This window comes from Cibotium barometz, chromosome 14 (assembly GCF_041138505.1).
Source record: "Cibotium barometz isolate CiBa-2024 chromosome 14, ASM4113850v1, whole genome shotgun sequence".
In the NCBI taxonomy this organism is placed as follows: Eukaryota; Viridiplantae; Streptophyta; class Polypodiopsida; order Cyatheales; family Cibotiaceae; genus Cibotium; species Cibotium barometz.
In genome coordinates, this window is record NC_141059.1 from 59,392,621 (window position 1) to 59,419,266 (window position 26,646).

General features: G+C 41.4%; 1 protein-coding gene across 1 annotated transcript; it reads left to right on the plus strand.

The window, feature by feature from the left end:
- Positions 1-23,400: 23,400 nt before the first annotated feature.
- Positions 23,401-25,210, plus strand: LOC147632242 (putative GPI-anchored protein At5g19250). The gene is made up of 2 exons (XM_086808924.1): positions 23,401-24,064; positions 24,538-25,210. The coding sequence occupies exons 1-2, from the start codon at positions 23,986-23,988 to the stop codon at positions 25,050-25,052; spliced, it is 594 nt and encodes a 197-aa protein (XP_086665050.1). The 5' UTR covers positions 23,401-23,985; the 3' UTR covers positions 25,053-25,210.
- The last annotated feature ends 1,436 nt before the right edge of the window (positions 25,211-26,646 follow it).

The following is a 26,646-nucleotide window of genomic DNA, read 5'->3' on the forward strand; positions in this document are numbered from 1 at the left end:
GTTAGAATGGCACACAAAACCGTTTTTGTGCTAGCAGCTTGGCCATTTGCTTAAGAGGGGGAGGACTTTCTGTGAGTGACAAGGAACTCTTAGAATTGGATTACTTCTTTAATGAAATGTATCTCGTTGTCGCACTCATGAGCTCTACGGGGCAACCGAAGCGTGTGATAAGACTGATTCATAAAGGAATTTGGTAGTCGATCGCGTGCATCAGCTTTACGGGTAGCTTGAGCTTCAACCCACTTAGTGCAATAGTTTGTGGTAGAAATATATATCTGGCTTGAGTGTATTTGGATGATGGATTGATGGGTCCAATGAAAAACATGCCAAGAGACTTTCCTCACTGTGATGGTGAATTCAAACTCAAGTGATATAAGCAGCCACTTTGGTGATTCTACCTATCGTATAGGGCTTGTTTATTGTGTACAAAAGAGCTTGATGATCTACGAAGAAAATTAACTTGGTCGCCAGGGCAAAACTTCTTAATAGTGTAGACCATGGCTAGCCCTTCTCTTTCGGTGGTTAAGGTGTAATTCCTCTTAGCTTCAATGAGTTGGTGAGACTGGAAAATTTGATGGGGAAGTCCGTCTTGTGTTCACTTGGTTGGGCCAACACACATCCAACAGCAAAAGTGGAGGCATCAATGTGGACATGAAAGATAATGCCAGTTAGGGGACCTGAGAATTGGAGCACTTGCCAAGGATTTCTTGACTGTTGTGTATAAGCCTAATGGCATTCTTCTGTCCCACCACTAAAAAACGATCAAGAGTCCATAAAGAGGTCGAGCTATATCAACATACATAAAAATGAATCGTCTATAGTAGTCGACATGTCCCATGAAGCGTTGGACTCCCTTAAAGTTAGTGGATGAGCCACACTTTGCTATCATCTATGAAGGTTCCCTACCTAGGGACAATGTGTCCTAGGATCACTCCATGTCTAACCCAAAATTGACATTTGAGTGGGTTCAATGAGATGCAATACAACCTGCATGTTTCTAACACCTTATGCAAATAGTCAAGGTGTGCCTTCCAGGAGGAGTTGACACAAAGGTAATCCATAAAGACCTCTAGGAATTTTAAAAAATATTCCTTGTAGGCAGTGCACATTAAATGCTGGAAGGTGCTAGTGGCATTGGTCAACCTCGTGAAGGGCATGACACGGTATGCATATATGCTCCATTTGGTGGAAAAGGCTGTTTTATGTTGATCCTTGGGGTCTATCAACACCTGGTTGTAACTTGATAATCCATCAAGGAAGTTGTAGGCTTCCTTTCCTACTACTCATTCTAGCACATGTTCAGTGAAGGGTACATGGTAATGATCCCTTATGGTGGTGGCATTAACCTTTTTGAGGTCTACGCACACTCGTACTTTCCCATTCTTCTTGGGCACTATCACAATGGGTGATACCCATTCTGTATGTTCTATTTCATAGATGAATCCGGCATCAATGAGTCTGTCAATCTCCTCTTGGACCATCTTGGAATATTTTAGGTTCATAGAATATTCCCTTTGTTTGACCGGCCTTGCTCCATCAACCATTGGGATGGTGTGCTTGACTACCTTGGGAGGTACACCTTTCATATCCGTGTACTTCTAGGCAAAGAAATTTTGGAATTCTATAAGCAGAACAATGAGCTCGATCTCTTCCTCTATAGAGATGTCTTCTCCAATGTATAATGGCCTCAGGTCTTTGTACTGGCCTGCCAGGTTTATTTCTTTTACCTTGGCTAAACCATCATATCAAGTCCGTGGTTATCCATTGTGAGACCTTTGGGGGCCAAGACATATTGGACAAATTTGTCAGCCATTTGAAAGGTCCTGAAATGTTTGGGAGCCTTTTTGGTCTCTTCTTCCCTAGTGCTTTCTTCTTCCCTAGTGCTTTCTTCTTCCACTAGCCTTTTGTCTTCTTTCTCTACTAGCGCTAACTTTTTATTGCGTGCTCTGTGCGTTGATTGGCAAAGCTTTTTGGTTCTGGTTTGGGATCAACAGGTTCCATTGGATTTGGGGTGCTCATGTGGACCAGAAGGGAGCTATTGGAGAACTTCTTTTGCCAAATTTTGGTAAAGTGGTCATGTGCTTCAACAACCCCAACATACTTTAGCAAGTGGGCATTTGAATCGTCTGGAAATACATATCACCCATGGAATCCATCGGGCTTATGAGTATTGTGGGAGCGTATGTCCCTTGAAGGTTCCACTCTAATGGCCTGTTCAAGTTCTTTGGTGGCAATGCTTAGGCAGGTATGCTGAGCTAAGCATATATAGAGATGTGATCTCCTGCCCGTTGCCGTAAGCAAACCTCATGTTGGTGCATCTAGGTAGAATGTCCAAGGTGGCAAGGATATGCATTTAGTTCTCATAGTCTTCTGGTGCGAGAAGATCTGCACATTCCTCAATATCCTTTTCATCATCAAGTGTCTTGTGGCATGTTTGACACACAGATGGACTGTAGTAGATTGGGATGTTGTTATACTGAGTCCTCTACAAAGGGTCTACCACTCATTGGGTGTACCTTCCATGTGTGTAGGTTGATCTTTACAGTTTGATATTTTCTTCAAATGTAAACGTGGTAAGTATCCCAGTCGTGGATCATGTTAGATTCTCCCATGAATGGTCGTCCAAGGATATAGTCATAAACATGTTGACATCCAAAGTTCATCACCACAAAGGTGTGGCGAATAAGTAGTTCCAAGGATATTTATTTTCAAATCCTTCAGTAGACCAATGGGTCTAGCTGTGGCTCCGTCAGTGAGTTTGACTAGCAATGTGGTGTCATCCATGGCAGGTGCTCCCCATTTTTCCTAGCATTGTTTTGTAACAATGCTCACTCTTTCTCCCCCATCAAAGATCGTGACCTGGAGGCCATTGAAAGTTATCAACAATAATAGCCGCATTCAATTCATCTCCTTCAAAGTATTGTCCAAGCTTATTTACTCGGATTGTGGGGGTGCTAGTGATTTTGTGGGGTATAACGAGTTCGCCTTCCTCACACTCATTAGAGTTATCTAGATCCATGGATTCTTGCATGTCTGCCCCTAGGTGTCCCTCCATCCAATCTTTCAGATCTTTCCATAAGCTTGGGCTACCTTGAAGCAAGGTGATAGGGATCTAGATATGAGAGGGAAGGAAGGAAGAGAGACCCATCAATGTCTCTACGGGCCATGACTGTTTTGTGAGGAAGGTTTATTTGGCTTAATCTTAAGATCTTATGTGTGTACGGAATGTGGATAGGGATTTATGTATCCATTCTCTTAAGGTGGTCATCCCCCAGATCTTTGAGATATTCGGCTACCCAGTCTCCTTGGTGGGGGGTAGCTGTGGGTTATGCCACTTCTATTGGCCTCTGTGGGGGTGGCTGGTCTGGAAGCTCTCTAGAATATACCTGAGCCTCTTTGGTAGGTCTCACATTGGAGGACAATGGACATGGCTCAAGGTAGGTAGTAGGAGGCTCGTCTTCTATTTGTGCTTGGCAATCCCTGACCAATGCTTGGGCTGCTAGTAGTCTTTCTTTCTCTGGATAATCAGCAAGCTTTTTGGAAGTTGGTTAGCATCAATCAGTTCTTGGGCTTGGGCGGTTGAGCGTCTTCCTCTTCTCATGAAGAGGTTGATGCATGTGTTGTCGTGCCATCTTCTAAACCACTTTGGATAACTACCCGGATGTCTCCCTTGGCCAATCGTGCTTATTTAGGGAGTTTTTTGAGGATAAAACCTTTTCTTGTCCTAGGTCTCGTGAGGTAGATGCCTCAGTTGCAGCATGAGGTGGCTCTTTGTATGTTTAATAATCAGGTTATACTGTTAATAAAAGAGATCGTGTGGATGAAGCCATCTCTAACACTTAATAGGTTAATGCTGGTGCTTGGATTAGCTTCACGAGGCTTCCCTGTTGTTCAATGTCTTAGTTGATAATCTTTATACATATGGTCAATTCTACAGCCCCAATGCACAAGGGGGTTAATGCGGGAGCACCTTTACAGAGGTACTCACCACCATCTCTTTCTTGATAGGACACTCAACAGCCACTCTCGATGAGGTCCTGCGTAATGATAGGGCTGCATAATGGTCGTTTTGCCATTGTATTCATGTCTTTGGCCCTTGGCATTGGGGCGGCTAAGTACACTGGGTACATTTGGTCTCCCTCCATAACATAGTGGCTTAGAATTTGAGAGAGCGGGCTTGTTAGCTCAAGGGTTTCATAGGTAGAAACTTCTAGAATTTCCCTCTCATCCCCTTCTTCAAAGATCTTTGTCAGGGTTATGTGACAAACTGGCGCAATTCTTGGCAATGGGGGTTGAGTAGGGAGAATCGGGGGTGGTAAGGGCATTTTAGGTACCCTGAGAATTCCTCTTTGGGCCACTTCTTGGCCTGGTTTAGGTGCATTATGGAGAGGAGGTGTTCGCAAAGCTAGCGGTTGCCTTGGGTTGGCTGGCAAGGCTTGAGGTAGAGCACGGGCTTGAGCTACCCTCTATTGATAGCAGTTTGCAACTTTGTGATTGCCCCATCTTTGGCAATATGTGCAATAGAGGTTTGGATGGGATTGCAAATGTGGACACTCCGTGTGATGGTATGGTTAGCATGACAGATCGGGCACCATACAAGTTTCCTCTTTGGATAGAGATGGGGTTGGCCGCCGGATCCCAACCTTGGCTGTTTCTCCAATGTTGGGTCATTTGCTACATTAATGCAGCAGCCAACTGCTCAAGTTAATGTCTAGATGTGGACTCTTTGCTCTTTCTGACAAATTTTGTACTGGTGGTCTTTAAAGAGGCTTCCAACATACCCTCATGAAGTTCAAGGGAATGTGTTCCCTTGAAGTTATTCTCAAAGTCCATAGCACTCCTACAACATTACTCGAAGGAGGTATGAGCCATGGCATATAATGAATTGTGCAAGGGTACATCATCTAGACCTTCCACGAATCTCCCTATTAGTCTTATCAGAGAACTTGTCTCTAGCATTGCAACGAGAATGGAGATATCTGACTGATCTATTAATATCGTTTTAGATGTTTTCACCATCCCTTTACCTGGCATTGTGCAGTTGCTCCACCAGACTCCATCTAGTACCTTGGTGAGAATATCCTACCTTGAATGTCTCTTTCAAGGCTTCAAAGGTGGGCTTGCCCTTATCTTTAGAGGACCTAAACCATTGGCATGCTTTACCATTGAGGGTGAGGCCAAAGGCTGTCACCTTAACCTGATCTTCTGTGTGGCCAAAGGCTTCACAAATTTGGTTGAACATCTCCAAATGTGGGATGGGATCTCCAACCCCATCAAATTTAGTGATAAGCTTTAAGATGTTTGCAGGTTTGTTCCACTCTAATTTGGGTGCGGGTGCAAGTTGAACTGGTGCTGGGGGCGTGATGCATGTACCCACCACCCCCTCCCTATTTCCATGGCTAATCTTAACATTTTTGTGGTTAGCCCTGCCATGGTTGGAGTGGGTGTAGGTTGAGAAATGTTTGGAGGAGAAGCACGGCTAGGTGGATAATAAACCATTAGAGGCCCTTGTCTTATAGGTGGGTTAGATTGTGCCCCTTGTGGTCCCATGTGGTACCCAGGGTATTCTCCTTGTCTTATAGATGGGCCTGGGTAGATTTTTTCTCTCTGGTATGATGTTTCTAGTCCTTGAGAAGATGGACATGGCCCTAGGTTTTGTATAAGTCTTTGAGCCCTGTAAGAATCAACCACTCCTCAGATGATCATGATTCTCTAGGCTAGCAGTTTAGTCTAGGTCTAAGGGCTTTCGCTCTACCCAATTTTCACTCTAGGATCTAGAGATGGCGTGGGCCCACTTTCTTGTGGATGGTCCATACCTCTCACCTTGGGTTGTGGTTCTTCCAACTTTGTATTTCCCAAGATGAAAATGCGGAGCCTCGAAGCAAGGCTTCTCTGTGAGTGTGTGGGAGAGGTAGGAGCTTGCTCTTGGACAAATGGTCTATCCATACATTGAGGTTCGGGCTCTCCTATCTATAGGTCAGGAGTTTCTCGTCCCGTACTAGGATGGTCTTCACTTTCGCTGGTGTTATCAAAGATGAGCACTGTTTGGCTCCACGCAGTATTGACCAATGGGTCTGACCTTATAAGAGAGAGAGCCTCAAGAGAGTTCACATTGTCAAAAAGAGGGTTGTTTTGCACCAATTTACCCAAGCATAGGTGCATGGAAACGTGGAATTACTGTGCAAAAACCCCTTGTGAAAAGTCTTTTTTTTTGGGAATGGTATGGCCGTATGCTTTGGGATGGTATGGGCGTACGCTTTCTAGAGCTGAAGGAAACATGCGTACATTTCTTAGAGAGCAGATGGCACGGGTGTTCACTTTCTGAAGGACACAGGCGTGGCTTCACAAATAAACGGGCGTGTACTTTGAGATGGAGAAGGTACGAGCATGGTAAATTAATGATATGGGCATGGCAAGTTTACCATAGGCATATGTTTTCAAGTAGAACAACTCGTATGGGCTTTCGCTTTTAGACAAGACAAGTGGTACAAGAGTGGCACAAGTAGAACGACCGTATGGATTTTGAAGCTGGGGCAAGAGAGAATGGCACGGGCATGGAAAAAATGACACAGCCATGGCAAACATGATGACTGCTCTGGAATGGGCGTACCCTTTGGTAAGAAGGAATGGCCGTGGCATAGAAGGAACGACCGTGGCAAATATGGAATGATTGTGGCACGTCAGATTCACAGATTTAAGAAAAATTTCTAGGGGATTTAAGGGAATTTAAGGCTATAGGTCTGACAGCCACCCACTATATTCCATGACAATACAGGCATCGCACAAGTGCCAAGACTATGGCCGATAAAAGGAACGACCGTTCGCTTCTCAGAATTGCCTGCAGAATGTGATTTTTGCCTGGTTTTTCCCTTAGATTCTAGCAATTTCAAGTATCTTCCCACTAATTTTTTGAGTTTTTGATTTAATGGAGAGATAACCACAATGCTTAATGAACCCTAATCAATTAATATTAATTTTTTAATTAAGAAAAGGTGTAAGCTTGATGAAAAAAGAACAAAAAATCAAAGATTTGCATGAATGTCAAGGGCAATGTTTGAGCACTTTCTTGCTTCTCCCGCACGCTCGGTGTGATGTGATGTGGATCTAGGTAGATGTGAATGGATGAGATGTGATATGGATAGATGTGATGTGATGTGATGTGATGTAGATCTGGGTAGATGTGAATGGATGTGATGAGATGTGGATGGATGTGAATGGATGTGAATGATGTGGATGGATGTGAATGGATGAGATATGATGTGGATAGATGTGATCTGATGTGATGTGATGTGGATCTAGGTAGATGTGAATGGATGAGATATGATGTGGATAGATGTGATGTGATGTGATGTGGATCTAGGTATATGTGAATGGATGTGACGTGATGTGATGTGGATTGGGGTAAATGTGAATGGATGTGATGTGATGTGATGTGGATCTAGTAGATGTGAATGGGTGAGATGTGATGAGGATGGATGTGACGTGATGTGATGAGGATCTGAATAGATGTAAATGGATGTGATGTAGATGAATGTGATGTGATGTGGATAGATGTGATGAGATGTAATATGATGAGAATGGATGAAGGACGATGGGAATAGATATGACTGGATGTGGAATAAGCAATGTGAATTGATGTAGAAGAATGTGGAATAACGAGAAATGATGTGGACAATGTGGAAAGATGAGAGTTCATTAGAAACTGTATTTATGAAACCTATTTTTAAAAGACTTTTTAATGTCAAGAATGCTGGGGAAGCATTTTGACTATCTTGTGAATGAGGTCATGGAGACCTAAGTAAAAAAGTAGCAACAGCTGACGGAGAGTCAATGGAAGACATCTTGTGTGGCAAGGTTGGCCAAGGTCTTGACTAGCCTCGGTTCGATTTAAATGGTGAGCTTCCGGTACAGTGGATGAGGGACCACGGAAGTGGCCTATGAGTGAAGCACTTGGTGACCTGCGAAGGAGCCTAGAGGGTGCTGACCATACGGTGCTCGGGCTCGGGGGGGTCGCCGAAGATACCCACGCATGCGTCGAGGAAGAAAATGGAACAATGAGTTGGAGTTGTTTTCTGAACACAGGCATGGATCTGGTTGATTGGCCTTGCTAGTCTTCAACGGATGAGTCCATGGCTCTTTTATATGGATCTATCGGTTGATCTTGTGATATTCAATGGAGAGTCCATCTGGATTTTTCTTTTGTGATTATATTTCTGGATACTATGAGTGAAGCACTTGGTGACCTGCGAAGGAGCCTAGAGGGTGTTGACCATACGGTGCTCGGGTTCTGGGGGGTCGTCGAAGATACCCATGCATGCGTCGAGGAAGAAAATGGAACAATGAGTTGGAGTTTTTTTCTGAACACAGGCATGGATCTGGTTGATTGGCCTTGCTGGTCTTCAACGGATGAGTCCATGGCTCTTTTATATGGATCTATCGGTTGATCTTGTTATCTTCAATGGAGAGTCCATTTGGATTTTTCTTTTGTGATTATATTTCTGGATACTATGAGCTAGGAACTATAGAAAAGGCCCCTGAGTGAGCAAGTGGTGAGCGTTCTGGTCGTCTCGCCAATGATGCCATAGGTACACCGATGAAGGAATGATTGGAAATTGAAATTCAAGCTAGATATTTTGGAGGATTATGATCAATGATACTATGGTTTCATTAAAAGATTGTTTTAAAGACAACTGAATCTATGAAAAAGGCAATTTGTGAAAAAGGCAATTTCATATTGGGTGTGTAAGTGGTGTGACTATCTTGAATTTTGCTTGAAGCGCCCGCTAGGGGGTCTGGAAACTCTTTTCCCTGGTACCCGGGGCAAAACATAAACAAATTTCTAAATGGATCCTATCAATACAGTGGTTGGGCGGTTGGCTAACCCATGGGATTGGATGGGGTTAGGCTGGACTGATGGATCCTTAAAATAAGACTCAATTCTGTTATGTTACGATAGTTGAAGTAAAATCACGCGGATAATCCTTGTTCTATGGAAAAGAATCAACGACTGTGCCTCTTGATGAGGAAAAAAGCATTGGTCTCTATGATCCAAGTGCAAGTTCCTCCCTTGACCCGGCCTTGTGGCCTGTGGGTTTGGTCGGAATGTCAATGGGTAAATTTAAGGCTCTTGACTACGTTAGAATAAATTTTCTTAGAGGAATCGCTTGTGCTTTCTGGGCGAGGGAAGTTTTTTCTGGGAAGAACCGAAGGATTAGTCTCTTGTCTAGATATCCGCCCCGCGAGTGAGAGGCTCTGCCCTGCACAAGAAGTGCTACTTCCATTGCTAGCACCCCCGACATCGATGCTACGTGGTGGGAGCAGCGATCTTTCACTAGTGGCTCGCCATTGGGGATTCGTGACATATGGTCTGCCAAGACATGATGTGATCCCTTCCGCACTGTGAGACAGTGAAGTCAAACTCAAACAAGATTAGCAACCATTTGGTGATTTTTCTTGTTGTGCAAGGTTTGTTTACCAGATATAGAAGAGCTTGATGGTCTACAAATGACTAGTTGGATAGGCCCACTGCAGAATCGACTATAAGATCTAATATGTACGGAGGAAGAGGAGCCAAGGTTGTTAAGGTATTTTCATCTATTTACTATGGGTTGTGCATACCCCTCATAAGGAGGGTTGGTTGCATAAAGCTCATGAAATTACTTGCAGGTTTTGCAAATACTAACAAATTATTCACTGAAGATAAATTTGGTCACTAGAAGATAATGGCAAAAATTCTTAACCGTGTAAACCACAGCTAACCCTTTCCTCTCAGTTGTAGTATAATTTTGTTCTATCTCGTTTAGTTGGTGGGAAAAGTTGATGGGGAAATCCATCTTATGTTCACCGGGTTGGGCTAGCACACACCCAACAACAAAGGCAGAGGCATCAATGTGGACATGAAAGATGATGCCCCAGTTTGGGGGACCTAAGAATAGGAGCACTTGCCAAGGCTTTCTTTAGGGTGGTATAAGCCTCTTGGCATTCCTCTGTCCACTCAAAGAGGATCAAGAGTCCGTAAAGGGAGCGAGCTATATCACCATACATGAAAATGAAACGTTGATAATAGCCAACGTGCCCCATGAAGCGTTGGACTCCCTTAAAGTTTGTTGGCAGGGGTAGCTCAAGGATGAGCTACACCTTGCTATCATCAATGGAGATTCCTTGTTTGGAGACAATATGTCCCAAGATAACTCCATGCCTAACCTAGAACTAGCATTTGAGAGGGTTCAATGAAATACGATACAACCTGCATCTTTTTAGCACCTTCTGTAAACATTCAAGATGTGCTTTCCACGTGAAATTGACATAGAGGTCATCCATAAAGACCTTAAGGAATTTTTGAAGATACTCCTTGTAGGTCATGCACATCAGACGCTAGAAGGTGTTAGGGGCATTGATCAGTCCAAAAGGCATGACACGGCAAAGGAGGTTTTGTGTTGATCTTTGGGGTCAATCAATACCTGATTGTATCCAGAGAATCCATCCAACCAGGAAGCTATAGGCTTCCTTTCTTCCTGTGACTCGTTTGAGCTCATGCTCTGTGAAGGGTAAGGGATAGTGATCTCGTATAGTGGCATTGACTTTTTTTGAGGTCAACGCACACTCTGTGAAGGGTAAGGGATAGTGATCTCGTATAGTGGTGGCATTGACTTTTTTGAGGTCAACGCATACTCGTACCTTTCCATTTTTTTGGGCATCATCACTATGGGTGATATCTATTTTGTGTGCTCAATTTCATAGATGAATCCAGCATCAATGACTTGATCGATTTCTTCCTCCTAGGGACCATCTTGGAATACTTCTGATTCATAGGGTAAGCTCTTTGCTTGACCGGTCTCGCTCCATCAATCATAGGAATGGTGTGTTTGACTACTTCGGGAGGTACACCCTTCATATCTGTGTACTTCCAGGCAAAGAAATCCTAGAATTCAGTGAGTAAAGAGACGAGTTTAGTCTCTTCCTTGGTCGAGAGGTCATCCCCAATGTATATTGGCCTCAAGTCCTTACTACTCGAGCCTACCAGGTTAATTTCCTTCACCTTGACTGGACTGTCATAGGAGGTGCTGGCTCTCCGTTGTGAGACCTTTGGTCCGAGTCATATTGTACAAATCTATCGGCCATCTGGAAGGTTTTGAAGTATTTGGGAACTTGTTTATTCTCTTCTGCCCTAGCACTTTCCTCTTCTATCAATTTTGGCTTCTTTTTCTGCCAATGCTAACTTCTTGTTGTGTGCTTTGTGCGTAGAGTGGCAAAAATTTTGGGATTTGGGTTGGGGGTCAATTCGTTCCATTAGCCTCTGGGGGTGGTCATGTGGACTAGGAGGGAGTTATTGTGGTGAACTCTTTTTGCCAGATTTGGTTGAAGTGTTCATGTGCTTCAACCGCCCTTATGTATTTAAGCCAGTTAGTGTCTCAATTAGTAGGGAATTAAACATTGAAGATTGGGGGTTAGATTTTGAAAATTAAAGATAGGAGGTGGTTAGAAAGGGGGTTTTTGTGGGTGCGTACAAGTGTGCTTGTAGGATCTCTCTTTCCATATTCTAATGTAGCTGAGATATAAGGTGTATTTTCTAACTGAGATAGGAGGTGGTCAGAAAGGGGGATTTTTTGTTGGCATACAAGTGTGTGCTTATAGGATCCCTCTTTCCATATCCTAATATTATTTTTCTAAGGTGTATTTTCTAGTGAGAGAATGTGATCTTTTTTAAGAAGGTGAGTCAATGAGAGAAACTTAGGAATTTGAGAAAATAAAAATTAGAAAAATAAAACTTACGTAAACAGCCATGTTGCTATGTGTTACAGTTTTTCCATGTGCACTCCCTTGCAGACACGGGCTTCCTCCGTACTTTAAAATCCACAATGTCTTTCATGTGAGTTTATTAAAAAAACATCTTCCAAATCTGAGTCTTATATTGGATGATGATAAGCAAGTTGCTTTTCTCACCCAAGGTCAAGTGGAATTGGAACCATAAGCAATTTGGACATCAAGAAAAACCCCTTAGTAATGGGATCTCAAAAGAAGATTTAATCAAATGGAAGTTATTCCTAAATAAGGATGCAAAACAAGAATAGTTAAGAAAAGATTATCCCGAGTTTGGAAGATCAGAACATTGTAGATCTTCAAGTGGGGGAGAATGTAAGATCCCTCTACCTATTGTAGTTGAGATCTTCAAGTGGGGGAGAATGTAAGATTCCTCTTTCCATTTCCTAATATAGTTGAAATATTAATTTCTAAGGTGAATATTTTTAGTGAGAGAATGTGAAATTTTAAGGAGAAAACTAAGAAGCCTAAGTAATTGAGAAATTAGAAAATAAGACTAAATAATAATGGCCAAGTTTTCATGTGCATAAATCAATTGGGGTTTTCCCATTTACACCACATGTGCACAAGTACACTCCTTGCACATTGGGATTAGATAAAGAAAGGACATAATTGACACTGACACATATTGAACTACTGGAGTGATCATAAAGTTGAGATTAGAAACAATCACCATGGATTAATACAAGATTAAGGGATAATCTCATACAATGGCCATGATGCCTAACTGAGTTAACCTCCCACCAAGAGGATGGAAATAGCCTTCCACAAGCCAAGGTATGAAAGCCATGAGGCTCCAAGAGTCAAGATGACCAATAGCAAAATATGTCAAAAGGTACAATAGTAGTCCATGAGCCCCCTTTTATACTTGAGCCTATGACCAAGGTCCTAAACCTAATCTAAAGTTATTTCTTCATTACAAACCATCTCCTCCTATAATGATTTTATCCTCAAAATCAAAGGGTGGTCATGCAACAAAAATCAAACATATACAAATGGCTATCTATGAAAGCCAAAAAGCATGACCAAGACACTGTCATGGAAGACCCAAATACCATAACATGAAGAGTATGACCCCCAAGGTTAAATGGAAAGGATGAGGGCCTTCCATCAATGATGAAGCTAAGCAATCATCAAGGGGAAGTGTGAGAGACCAATGTCGATGATGAAAGTAGCCAAATATCCCCCAGGGTTAAAAGTATAGTGCAAGAAGCCAATGCTGATGATGAGGCTAGGTATGAATCCTCTTGGGTCAAATGGATAAATGAAGTATCCGTCATGAACCCTCGAATCCAATGTGCATTAGGAATTTTTTGGACCTAAAAAGGGCCCCCTAAGGATTCCTAATTTTAAGGGATTAGAGCTTAAAAAGTTGGGCTTAATATTCTCATACTCTCTCTCTTACTTTTGACTTTTCTTATACTTTCTCTCTTACTTTTTGAATTTTTTAATCTTCACTCTCTATAAATTGAATCTTTCTTGTCAGTTTAAAATCTCCTTTCTCAGTATGAAGACCTAATAAAAGCAGAGAACCCACTCTTGAAGCCAAATTTGATGTTCCAAGGACTCATGCAGATCACTCCTCTTGAGCTAACATGTAGAATCTTGCTAGAGGCCTACTTTGCAATAGGGTCGAGGTGGAAGTAGAATGTTCCTTACCTCTCTAAGCCCCAATGCCAGACATGGAAGATTTAATGCCAATGGCCGAAGGAGGAACCTTGTGGGAAAATGAGGCGTGGCACACAAAGCTGGCGAATCCACACGTTGCTAATCTTTTGGAGATTAGAGTGGTCACATTTATGATAGGTTATTGTTTCCACAGGTGGCGAAGACAAAATCCAGTACATACTATGCAATTAAAACAAATGGCAACAACCCCAACTGGAAGATTTCGGGATACAACCAGACTGGTGCAAGGAGTACCTAACCATACTAGAATACAGTTGGAATACAAAAGATCTGCACCAAACAAACGAGTCGACCCACTATACATGCCTATCAAGCGGCAAACGCCACTACAATTCAAAGAAGCAAAGCAAAGAGACTCCCATATTTGCTACAACTTTCCAAATTTCTCGCCATCAGAGTTTCCAGATATTTCAAGTCAAAGAAATCGGATGCTCACATGGATTCGGTCATGATATAGAATACCAGATCCAAACATAGTGGATGCAGTTTGATTTCTAAAATTGATCGTGGTTCTATCGACTAGCCAAAAGAGAGATATGATGGGCATGATGCATAATATATTTGCTTCGACATGAACAGAGGCCCAGATGAACGAGGGATGATGCTCTACTATCATCGCCTTAGGTGTCTACCAAGATATATGCATGTCACATTTGAAGATATGATAGACACTGGGTTCTAGAATTTCCATTGAGCGTTCATAAGAACCCTAAAAAATCTTTAGTCATGCCGCAACTTCTATAGACATGAGTTCAGCGACTAGGTCTTCTGACCTAGGTAAGAGGTTCTGAGGACATAACCAACATCAGGTAGGGAGGGGGGATGTTAATCCCATTTTGGATTAACAAAGATGCTCCCCCATTTGAGGACATTGATAAGTGTTATGAAAAGGCACTATAAAGGTTGTACATTATGAGATTTATGTCGTCCACCACGGATGAGGAAAGCAATCAATTCTTGGAAATAAGGAAAGTTCTCTCAAACTCTAATGGAGGTCTGAAACTGATTGTGTTTTTTTCTAATACCATTCAAGGTCATAGACATCTCATCATCATCATCTATTGAGTAGTCATTTATACTCAGTTTTCTTGTGGTCACATTATGTAGGTCTTACTTTAGTTACATCTTTTGAGTTTGGGTGTTTGTGTTGTACATATTTACAAAGGTGTATGACTCCTTTTCATCACCTAACGAACTCCCAATATCATTTTCTCATAAGGAAATTGGTTATCTTGAATTCTATTCCTGGAAGTTATTCTTCTCTAGCTTCTCACTTACAATCTGTGATAGATTGTCAGGCATCTTTACTTGGTAACTTACCAAACAATGCTTACAAAAACCGTATTCAACGAATTTGTAATCTTCAATAGCTTCTCACTTACAATCTGTGATAGATTGTCAGGCATCTTTACTTGGTAACTTACCAAACAATGCTTACAAAAACCGTATTCAACGAATTTGTAATCTTCAATAGCAGTACTGTAAACATGTTATGATGTCCTTTTTTCATAAGGAAATTGGAAATCCTTATTATCCTTTTCCCATAAGGAAATTGGTAAAATCGAATCTTCAATGCAAAAAACCTTATGTACTTTGTAGCAAATATGTAATCTTCAACAATAGTACTCAAAGCCCATCATGTATCTCTTCTAACATGCCACCATTGGGCTTTGCAAAGCCACAAGAAAGCAATGCACCCTTGCAAAGACCAGTAGTAAACTAAGCACCCCCAAGTTTTGCTGAGATTGCTTCTCGATCTCTTAAAACAAGGATGCAAGGGTTGCTAGCTTATTGCCATTGCCATCTCCAATACCAACTACCCTTGCCAAAATCTAATAAGAACCCACCACTACCAAATAGCAACATGGCCATGAATGCAATGGACTCCATAAACTAACTACTGCTACCTCAAGTGTGGAACCACAACAAGTTGCAATCTCCATGACCACAACAACCAATAGGAAAGTTATTGAGTTGCCTACCCCCTTTGGAAACATCCTTTATAGTGCTTTATGATTGTAGACTGGCTCAATGGCGTGCCATGGTAGTAATGTATATCTAAAACCCTTAGATGACATGTGGGCAGTCCTTTGCTCTCTCAATTGACTTTGCAATTCATAGTAGAGATCTAGCTTCGTCGAATAACATTTCCTCTTCTAAGGTACATACAAGCATGACAAAAACCTTACACGGCTAAGGATTACTTTTTGGTGGAAACATTAACTTTCAAACTTCCAAAAGCTCCTATGGTTCCCACATGCACACTTTTAACTTTGGCTAATGTGGGCTCCAACTGTGTCTTTTTTAGTTTCACTCAGGTCTCATACGAGAGCAACAAGTTGTGACTTTCCCTCGAATCAATCATTGCAAGGAGATTAGTAGTTATCCCTCCCACAGAGTCCTACTTTAAGCCGCATAGGCTCTCTCTTAAGGTCCTCTTCCTCAATCAGGGTTAGAGTAGCCATGTTTATTTGGAGTGTTAGTCCACTTTGTTTTGCCTTGGCTTGGGCTGGGGCTCTCGCCTTAGCCTCTTCTTATGCTTCGTTCTTGAGTTTTTCTTGTTTCTTTTTGTGTGCCTGGTTAAATATGTCTTGGGTTAAGGGCCCATAGTATTTCTTAAGTTTGCTACCATTTATGTAGCACTGCATCGCAATGCCATCGATGGTCTTGATGCGACCTGCACCATGGGGGTGGGCTTTGCAACTCTAAATGGTCCTAACCCTCTATATTTCTATTTTTGTCTCTTGGAAGATCTAACCCTGTACATAAGTACTAGGTCTCACTCTTGTAGCTCTTTAGATTTTAGGTCATGATCAAACCACCATTTGTGTCTGAGCTTTTCTACTATCATTCCATGTAGAGTAAGTACTCTAGTCTCATCAAGCTTTTCTAAATTGACCAACCTTTCAGCCAGAGCATTCTCCCTTAGATGTTCTTTCATGGTTGTCCTTAAGCTGGCCACCAAATGTTCCATAAGCATCACTGCCTCAATTCCATAGGTAAGTTGAAATAGCGTTTGTCTTGTGGCTCTACCTTATAGGAGGTCCTATAGGCCCACATTGTGGCGGCTGTTAGCTTCTGATCCCAATCATTTTGGCGAGCTTCCATAGTCTTGGTCGGGATACCTAAAGGACTTTAGTACTTTTCTACTTGCCCATTGGCTTGAGGGTTGTATGGTGATGATTTATGGTGTACCGTTGTTCCATGACCTCGTTGATAAAATGGGAGCCCTTATCACTAACCAACTCTAGGGGACACCCAAATCTGGATTTAATATGATCATATAAAAATTAGCAATGGTACAAGCATCTGCCTTTTGAGTAGCTTTCAATTTTCCCCACTTTGTGAAATAGTCAATTTGGCCACAATTAGATATTGAGCTTGTGTTTGTCGTGTAGCTCGGCTAATGGGTCTAACAAAGTCTCTTCCCCATTTCTCAAAAGGTTGTTGCATAATGATCGAAATCAAAGGCATTCTATCTTGTCCATGGTGAATGTGCTGACATTCATCATCAGTGTTTTGACGAATTCCATGGCATCACGAAACATAGTTGGCTAACATATCCCGACTTGCAAGATCTTCCTTGCCATTATTTCGCCTGCAAAATGTCCACCAATAGTTCCACTATGAGCCTGTTTTAAAATGGTTAGGAACTCATCCTCCCTAGCACACCACACCGTCTCAACACATGATCTTGCATAGATATACAATTAACAAGCCTATTAAGGTATTAACTAATAAGGTGTGGCTAGCTTAATAAGTCGATGCATCTTATTTGTGTTTAGTGACTTGTCTTGTGGAAACCCATAGCAAAGATACTTGGAGATTTCTTCACTCCATTTTGGTACTATATCTAATTTGAATAGAGCAGCATCTAGTAATTCATCATTAATACCAGTGGGTAGCTTCCCCATTAGGTATTCTTGACACGTGGTCTACTAGTACATGTTGTGATTTTTTCCTTAGTGACAGTAATGTCAAACTCCATTAATAGTAAAAACTAGTGAGAGTAATTTACCCAATCATGCAAGGTTTGTTTGATAAGATACAACAAAGCTTGATGATCCCACAAAGAAGATGAACTTATTAGCTGACATTGTACTTTTTCACTACATACACCATGGCTTATCCTTCGTGGTTGTGGTATAATTCATCTCAGCTTCATTTCATTGAGTTGTTGACTTGCAAAGCAGATTGGGTAATCCAGTTTATGCTCCCTTGCTATGCTAGACCATACCTAGCTATGTAGTTTGATGCATTGATATGTACACACCCTGGACTGAGTTGTGTAAAGTACAGAATTGACCATCTAATCAAGGACTATCCTTACAAGGGCACTAGAGAGTTCTCAATAAACTACCAATCCAACCATGGGACTCCGAATGATTGGGATGAGATCGCAACAACACCACTCAATGTCATAACCCATATGAAAGCTAAACCTTCTACGTAATGACAGGAAGGAGAAGAAGAGCAAAGAAGGTAGGATAAGAAGACTCTATAGAGGTAATGCAAGATGGTTCGTATGAGGGAACGGTCAAAACTACACCCACCAAGTTGAGCCAAAAAAAGGTGCTAACAAGAAAAAAAAGGCGTAACATGGAGGCAAACCAAACCAATTAACTAACCCCAGACATTGACGGGAGTGGGTGAATACCCAAATGCTCAAAGAAGATCAAAAAGCTAGAGGCTACACAAGCCTCAGTTCCGAGAAGGTCAAAACATGTTTGAGAAATGTAAGCTAATCGAACTGTTAAAACAATATATCTTGGTGGGTAGATTATCACAAGGGAAGCCAAACAGCTAACATGCTGGAGATTATTTCAGAGCGCAGTGAGGATGAGATCAACTTAGAAGAGGAAGGGAGGAACTACCTATTCTTAAGGATGTTTGATGAAGGAGGAGAATAATCTCTTTATGAACTCAACAAATTAGGTTCTAGACTCAGAGTAATGATGTTGGTCAAAATTGAGCACCCAATCTGGGCTATACATTTATCTCTACAGAGATCAAGATGCCAATTGGAACCTAGCGAGACGAAGAGGGAATCCCCAACTGTGGACTAATTTGAAAGATTGGATGGAAGGCAGAATGCAGGCCGATCTCGGAAGGGATGTGGACATAGAGGGAGGAAGAGACAACCTACCCAAACTCATCCAAATTTTGGTTAACCAAATGGGAAAGTATTACAAGAATAATGACACGAATGCAACAATTCTAGTGGTGCATGAGGGTTATCAAGCTGTTGCAACACTTCCAATGCTGCATGAGAGTTATCAAGTTGTTACAATCCTTGATGGTGTGGAGCTAGAATAAGTATCATCATCGCAAAGAAATGCTAGGAAAAATGGGAAAATCCAACCTCAAAGCAGATGATCCTTATTATAAAGATAGTTGATGGTACCATGTCGCAACCTATGGGAGTTCTATAGAACTTGAATATGAAAGTCTTACCTTTCCTCTACTGCCATACATTTATGGTCATGAATTTTACAGGACGACATGTGGATTCGTACGATGTGATTATCGGATGACCTTTTATTCTCGAGAAGTGCCAAACTGGTACATGATTAGGCCACAGATCACATTTGCCTATGTAAGGATTCACAAATCCTAAAAGTAGATGTGATAACTTGGAAGACGCATCCCATGGATGGGGGGTTGTTTGGAAATGACTTAGAAACTACAAACAGAACCACCTCAATGCAACAACTAGAACCACCTCGATGCAACTATGTGCAATCCATGAACAACTAGAACCATCATAGGAAGAGAGTATCTTGTATGCCCCTCTTTTGAATGATGATTTTTGCGAGAATTGGATACATATATTAGTCACGATAGATGTCATGGTGGGGAAAACTGGGATGAAGTTTGTGAAACTTGATGATAAAAATGAAACGGCAATCACAACAATATGTGTGATGGGGCCCTTAGTTAATGAACCAGCTCTTCAGAAGAGCAAGAGTCTGAATCTGATGATGGAAAAGAAGCCTTGATTTCAATCACAAGGTTGAAATTCTGGAAATGGTTGAAGAAGAAACGTTACTGAGCTAATCGCAATGAGATTCTTTGATGAAGACCCATGAATGCACAATGGCTAAGATACGTCAAGGCCATTGAAGTTTGTGACAAATTTTCTAAGTATTGGGGAGATGAGTTAAGCCAAGTAATATTAAAAACCCCGCATTAGCTAGAAGTGAACCAACGCCCTCCTAAGCTCATAAGATCAACAACAAGAAGAAAGCAAAGCAAAGCAAAGCTTATTGTATAAGTTGACCCTACGCTTCTTTGGTAGGGGGATCTTGGTTGGTTAGATGCACTATTGTCATAGGGAGATGTCATCACCAACAAGCCTTCTCGACCTTACATGTATGAAAAGGTTTTAACTGGCCAAATTTTTTGATTTGCACACACTTGGAATTATCATGTCTATAGCAGTTAACAAATTTCCACAGAATCACGATGGTGGCGTGATTAGAAATCACGGTCGTGATCATGACATAAATTATGTCGAAATTGTAGGTTATTTTCAAACTGCTCACAACTTTCCCTAGTGTCAGAAAGCCCTTAGGAACATCCCTAAGCACTTCTCCTGGGTATTTTGAAGATATCAGTTGGCATGATTTTATAGGGTTGAGAATCACATTGTGATCCTCTGTTGCTGTAGAATCATGATGATGGACTTCACCTAAACTTGTCCAAAGATTATTCAAATGAGTTCCATGATACCCCTAGTCCCTATTTCAGATGTCTTTCTTATTAAATGCTCAAGTTTCATCATCGTGATTGGTGACATGGCAATCACGATGTGATCAATGATCACGTACATGATTGTTTAGCGTGATTCATGACATAGCAACCATGCACCATGATTGGTGATGTGTCAATTACTGTCATGACTAGTAATCACAAACTGTGATTTTAAATTGTGATTTATTTATTAGGTGGTAGTCACGGGTGTGATTAATAATCATGAGCCATGATCCGCTATTCGTGAGTGATCACATTTGGATAAGATGAATCTGAGATAAGGTGCATTTAATGCGTAATCCCAACAATTGTAGAATAGTGAGTTTGTTAGAAAATCATGCTATGAACGAGAATCACGGTCGTGTTTTTGTAGTTTATAGAATCACGGTGGCTTGATTCCACAAGTGTCGACCAAACATTAATGATTGAGGGGTACAAATCTTAGTTTTTCTAGTTTGATCCCTTGCCAACAAGAATATTGAAATGACAACAAGCAATGGAATCAATGGCTCTCTTTTTTTCAAGATTTTTAAAAATACAACAAATGGTTGTTCCCTACACAATCACGGTCGTGATAATGGAGTTCTCACCATGCAAGTGTTAATGCAATTGCTTGTTTTGCTGCTTTCCTATCTTTCAAACAATGCAAATAACAACTTCAAATGCTAAAACAATGCAAAACAATCCTTTTTCACCTCTCTTTTTTTCTCTCTTTCTTCACCTAGCCCTTATTCACACTTGGGCGCCCAAAGCTTATAAAAGATGAACTAGATACTTACAAGTTATATAGTTTTGTGGCATAGCCAGCTATTCTCATGATTATAATGTTTAGAGTGCCATTTCATGACACTTATTGTGTTATCTCTCGTGTGTAATGGAGAGATGTTACGTTAAACCAAAATGGGGTTAACAACTTGCATCTGCATTCTTCAATAGCCGTATTGTAAACCTGTTATAATGTCCTTTTTTCGTAAGGAAATGCGTCATCCTTATGTCCTTTTCCCATAAGGAAATCGAACTTCCATGCTTACTTCTTACTTATAATTTGTGAGATAGACTGGCAGACATCTTTACTTGTAGTAGTAGCTTACCAAATAGTGCGTATAAAAACCTTATGCACTTGCAGCACACTTGTAATCTTCAACACGGTACCATAAACCTGTTATAATGTCATTGTATGTAACTAGTCACATTAACATACATCTACCAACACCTGTAACACTTAGTTTCTCTCCGCAGACTATCCTGCAACCAAATTTCTCCTGTAACTTTGCTTCGACCAGAAATTAGGCATATACAGTCAAAATCGACACTTTCACAAAGTATCTTTGCAGAGCCAAAATGGGTCCGAATCGCATAAAAACATATGAAACATAATTAACTGCAAACAATATGGTCGTCTTTTTCACCTAGGAGTATGCCTCAATCTGAGACGACGACTTCCTATTTTCATGTAGCTCTCATAGCTACCAAAGGCGTTGCTCTAAAATCAAAGAGGAAAAGAGATATAAATACCCTTACCCTTGTATCACTTCCTTGTTTGCCTTGTTCTTGCTTCTTGCTTGCCTCCTTATAGCTCTCATACTTTTTTTTCAATATTTAAAATCCATAAAATTCATTGAAAGATACCCAAGTTACAGTCGTTTTTACCATATTTAGGCCTTCTAATCCATTTATGATGTCCAAAGTCTAAAATTTTGCATTTGAAAAAAAAAGATTGTAATATAATGATGACTTATGTGTGTATGTGCATTGTGTGAGTTTTCCTTTTAAAAAAAACTCTAACGGCATTCCAAACCTTTTTAAAAATATTTGAGATCATGAAACTTATTAAAACATACTTATTTTTGCAATCGTTTTAACCATATTTATGTGTGATGGTACAAGCTAGTCTTAGCATAAACGCATACCCGTATGGAGGGGTGGGATATTGTGGGCCTCCTATATCTTTTCAAGGACCCTAGGCATCTTTTTGTGCATGTTGAGTTCAGCCAAGGCTTTGTGTGGTGCGAGATTTGAGTATTAAAAGATATATAAAAGCCCCCCCAATATGTAAAGCTTTATCGTAACTTATTGCAAGCCAACATGCACTATGGTGTGTGATTTGGGGAGAGAGAATAATCAATTATAAACTCCACCATAACCTAGTGAGAATGTCTTGAAAAAAAAAAACTATAAATTCAAAAGCTCGTGAGATATTCTCAAGGAAAGCTTGTAAAAAAAAAATTCCTCCCCCCTCCCCCCCCCCCCCCCATCCCTAAGCATACATGTAACAACAAAGAAGAAGAGAAAGTATGCAAGACACTTTAATCACAAGAGTAAGAAACTCAAACTCAGTTATGAGAATGGGATTATGTGTTTTCTCATTAGTCAAATTATCTTATATACAAGACTCATGTACAATGCACGGCTACCAAAGTAATATCCAGGGGTTTAAGCTAGTTTAGGCTAATTCCCTAGTCTAAGTGTACATTACCAGCATTACACAAGTTGTAAGCTTGGAGATTTTCCATAATCATTTTACTTGAAGCGCATTGTATAACACAAAAATATGACTTGAAGGTGTTGCTACGCATTCGAGGTAATGTTAGCCAATGTGGTTAACACCCTTTGTTAACACACAATTGAGCCTTCATCACTTCCTCATATAAGATGCTACATGTATGTCCCTTACATCATGGTTCTATCTAAGCAATACTCTCAATGAGAGTTTTGGAGGACTTTTCCATGTCCTCTCTCAACGTCCTCATACCATCCAAACCCATTCCATGGATTTGGCTCCATTTGTAGTTTAAATATCTTTGTGTATATAGGCGCTTGCACATCACTTCAAACGCTTTGCAATGTTAATAGCATTTCGTTTGGAAGGCGAGAGGCACTTCAATGGTTGCTTGACACCTTATAACCACCCCCCCTTTAACTGCACGGAGATTTCGATGTTCTTGTTGGGATGAGAACATGGTATCAGGAATGCCGTCTTCTTCATTTGGAATGATGACGTTGTTGTTATTAGAAGTCGTCTCCTTAATAACTGTGTCACACAAAAAAATTATTTTTAATATGAATCATATCATTTTAATATTTTTTCCCATAATTTCTCACATTTATAAATATTTTATTTTCTCACTTTTTTATTTTGCACAATCTACTATTCAGAATGCACACACTCACATATATACAACAATTTACACATTTAGTTTTAAATTAATATAAATAGATTTTTCTATTGCTTTATATTTTTCGAAGGCTAGCGTGATTGGAGCGTGGAGCATGATTTGAGGTCTCATCTGGAGCATGGATTATGGCAGGTGCAGAGTGATCTGGAGCATGGAGCGCGATCTCAGGTCTGGTCTGATGTTTGGTAGCGCTAGCGCATTTGGACAGGTCAGAGGCGAGGCAGGTCGGGACTCGGAGGGAAGCTGATCTAGTGTCCGGCAAGTCAGAGGGGAGGCATGTCATCCTACAGGCTCAAAATCTGCAGTGTGAACTCTTTAGTTCCCCACTAGCTGTGGCTACCACTCATGTGTGAACAGCCCCAGAGGCGTGCAGAAATAACCACCACTAACATATGCGCGAGAACAGGCCCCAATTAGAAAGCAAACGTTCAACTGCTACGTGGCCCACCGAAGCATCCTATTATTTACGAGGTGACCTAAATGTGTTGGGGTAAGCCAGTCACATTTCATTTCAGTCACTTCGAGATCGAGGGCTTCAGCACCAGCAATGGCGTCTCGCTCCGATCTCTACTGTTGTATGTTGCTGTGTACATACTGCTGCCTTGTTTTGGCACTCGCACAGGATGGTGAGTTCCTTTTTTTTTTTGTTGTTGGTGTGGTCTTTGGAGGTTTTTGTGATGGAAAGAACGCCACACCTTGCTACATTTAAGATCTGCTCTTGGTCTCAGCAGGCGAAGAGAGCAGCAGATTGTATAGGGGAAATTGGGCTTCTGAGTACCAGATCAGCTAAATTCGTTTCAGGGAGGATGCGGTAGCATTTTCTGTTTACTTAGGCTAGATCCAGATCTCCATGCGTTACATGTACCCTAGGCTAGACCTAATCTGAAAATGGTAGCATGGAGTCGGTTTTCCCGTGGCAATGTGTTTCAACAAATCTGCATCGGAATGCATTTGTTTGTTGTTTTTTTTTTGAAAGGGGGGGGGGAGGAGAGGTTGGGGTTGCTGTGAGGCGATGTGGAAGAGAGAGAGAGAGAGCGAGGGAAGGGAGGAGGCCTTTGTTGTTCGAATGACGATAGTGAGATCGTTTTTCTGTGTGCAGCGGCAGATCAGGTGCTGGAGGGGGTCAACAACTACAGGACGCAGGTGGTAGGCATAGGGGCGCTCGCAGCCAACGCAGGCGCGACCTGCGTGGCAAAGAGGGTACTGAGCCAGTATGAAGACACAGTGTGCAGTAACACCACCGGGCTGGACACGGTGCCCGGGCAGGAGCCCAACTATCCGAGCTTTCCTACCTGGCTGAGCGATTGTGGTGTGGGCGAGGATAGGGTGAAGGAGGGCCTCATCCTCCCGGACTGCGTCCCCGCCACCGCCACCGTCACCGCCACCGCCACCGCCACCGCCGTTGCCAACTACACTCACGCCTCGGGAGCCGCAGCCATCAACAACAGCGCCTACACATCCGCGGGAGCTGCCTCCTCCACCAACTGGTTCGTTCTCATCCTCGCCACCAACACATCCTCCGGAGATTACCTTCAGCAATCTGGAAGCAGCAATCATGGGTCCCCGGCATTTCTGCTCATCATGCCACTAGTCGCCCTCCTTTCGATAATCTGACATGTGACCTTATTATCGTTTGCTCCCGCGTAGCTCCATCATTCTTTTTTACCAGAAAACTTGCCATGGTTAGTCTATGTAAAATTGGCATGTAGAGTTTTATTTTCAAAAACAGTAACAAATACAAGAGATAGATCCACATTTGTTACAAAATAAAATAAGTCGTGACATTTGTCGTGTAATGACGTTGAGGCGTTTCAGTATCCTTACATTTAGCATATCTTCACAAGAGGAAAAGCGCAAATCAAAATTTTGATCCAATTACTGCTATTTTAATTTTAATTGGAGGAGGCATTTATCTTTCTCCTCTCAAAGGCGGTTTTTCGGTAGTTGAACATGCTCTGGTCCTGAAAAACTCAGTAATGTTGCTAGTCCTTTTAAAGAGTGTCTGACAAAAAAAAACATTTGATGAAGGAAAATTAGATGAATTTGAACAAATATAATTTTGCTCTCATGAGATTTTGATTAAGTGTTTTCTCTCCTCTCGATTTGAGATTTTGTACTTTCATATGTTGAACTAGCTAGCGAATGTGATCCAAGCCTCGTTTTGCAGGGAAGGAAGGTCTTGTGGAAAGTTCTAGAAGAACGGTAAGTTTATTTACTTTGCTCTTCCATAACTAGGCTCATTCTATTTTGGAAGTTTTCTTTTGAGACAAACGTCAGTAATAGTAGTTGTTCTAGCACATCCATATGACGGCTCGTGCGATGGTCCGTGGCAATTAAGAGTTAACGAGCATTGCATATGTGGGAGTAAGTAGTTCCGTATCACCTAGAAGAAGATTGCTCTACCATAAAAAGAATCATGCAAAGATTGACATCAAAGATGTTGCAATGAAGATAAAGAAAGACTCTTCTTGAGAAAGAACCATGATGTTTCTCACTCCTCTTATTTCTACAAAAAGTGTTGCAATCAGTCTTTGACGCCATATGATGCACTCAAGCTGAAATTTATAGCCAAAGTGCTATAGTGCCAAAGCAGCACAAGGGCCAAAGTAGCCTAACATAAGGGGGGAGAGAAAAAAAGTGAAAGTCTAAAAATTGTACCCAATCTAGCATCCAAGGGGGTATTAAAGTTGTAAACCTCGTATTCGACCACCTCATAGTAGCCTAAGAATATGGCACCAAGGGGGGTTGTTGAGAAATGTGGTGCCATGAAGCACAAGGAAGGTAGAGAGTGAGGACTTGTAAGACTAGAACTTTGATTCTCCATCCAACCAAATGGACCCTAAACTCATAGTTATATAAGCCTAAGTGATACATGACCTTCCAACTTCAGTTTCTTGATCTTTGGCTAGGCACGGTCTTTTCATTCACAAAGCCCCTTCAACCACCCCTACTTGTGTGGCCCTTGGGCTTCCATTGTGCACCATTTACTTCCCTTTTACTTTAACTTTAACGCCTATTAACCATTGCTTTAGGTATTTCCCATTTGAAATCCCTTGAACCTTCTTATTTATATCCAAACCTTTTCCATATATTTCTAGTCTTATCTTTTAGTGTTTCCTGTTAGTCTTATAACATTTCCTTCCCCTTGAAAGAAAAGTTTCCATCCTCGAAAACAAACTCAAGAAACCTTTTCTTTAGTGTAGCCACT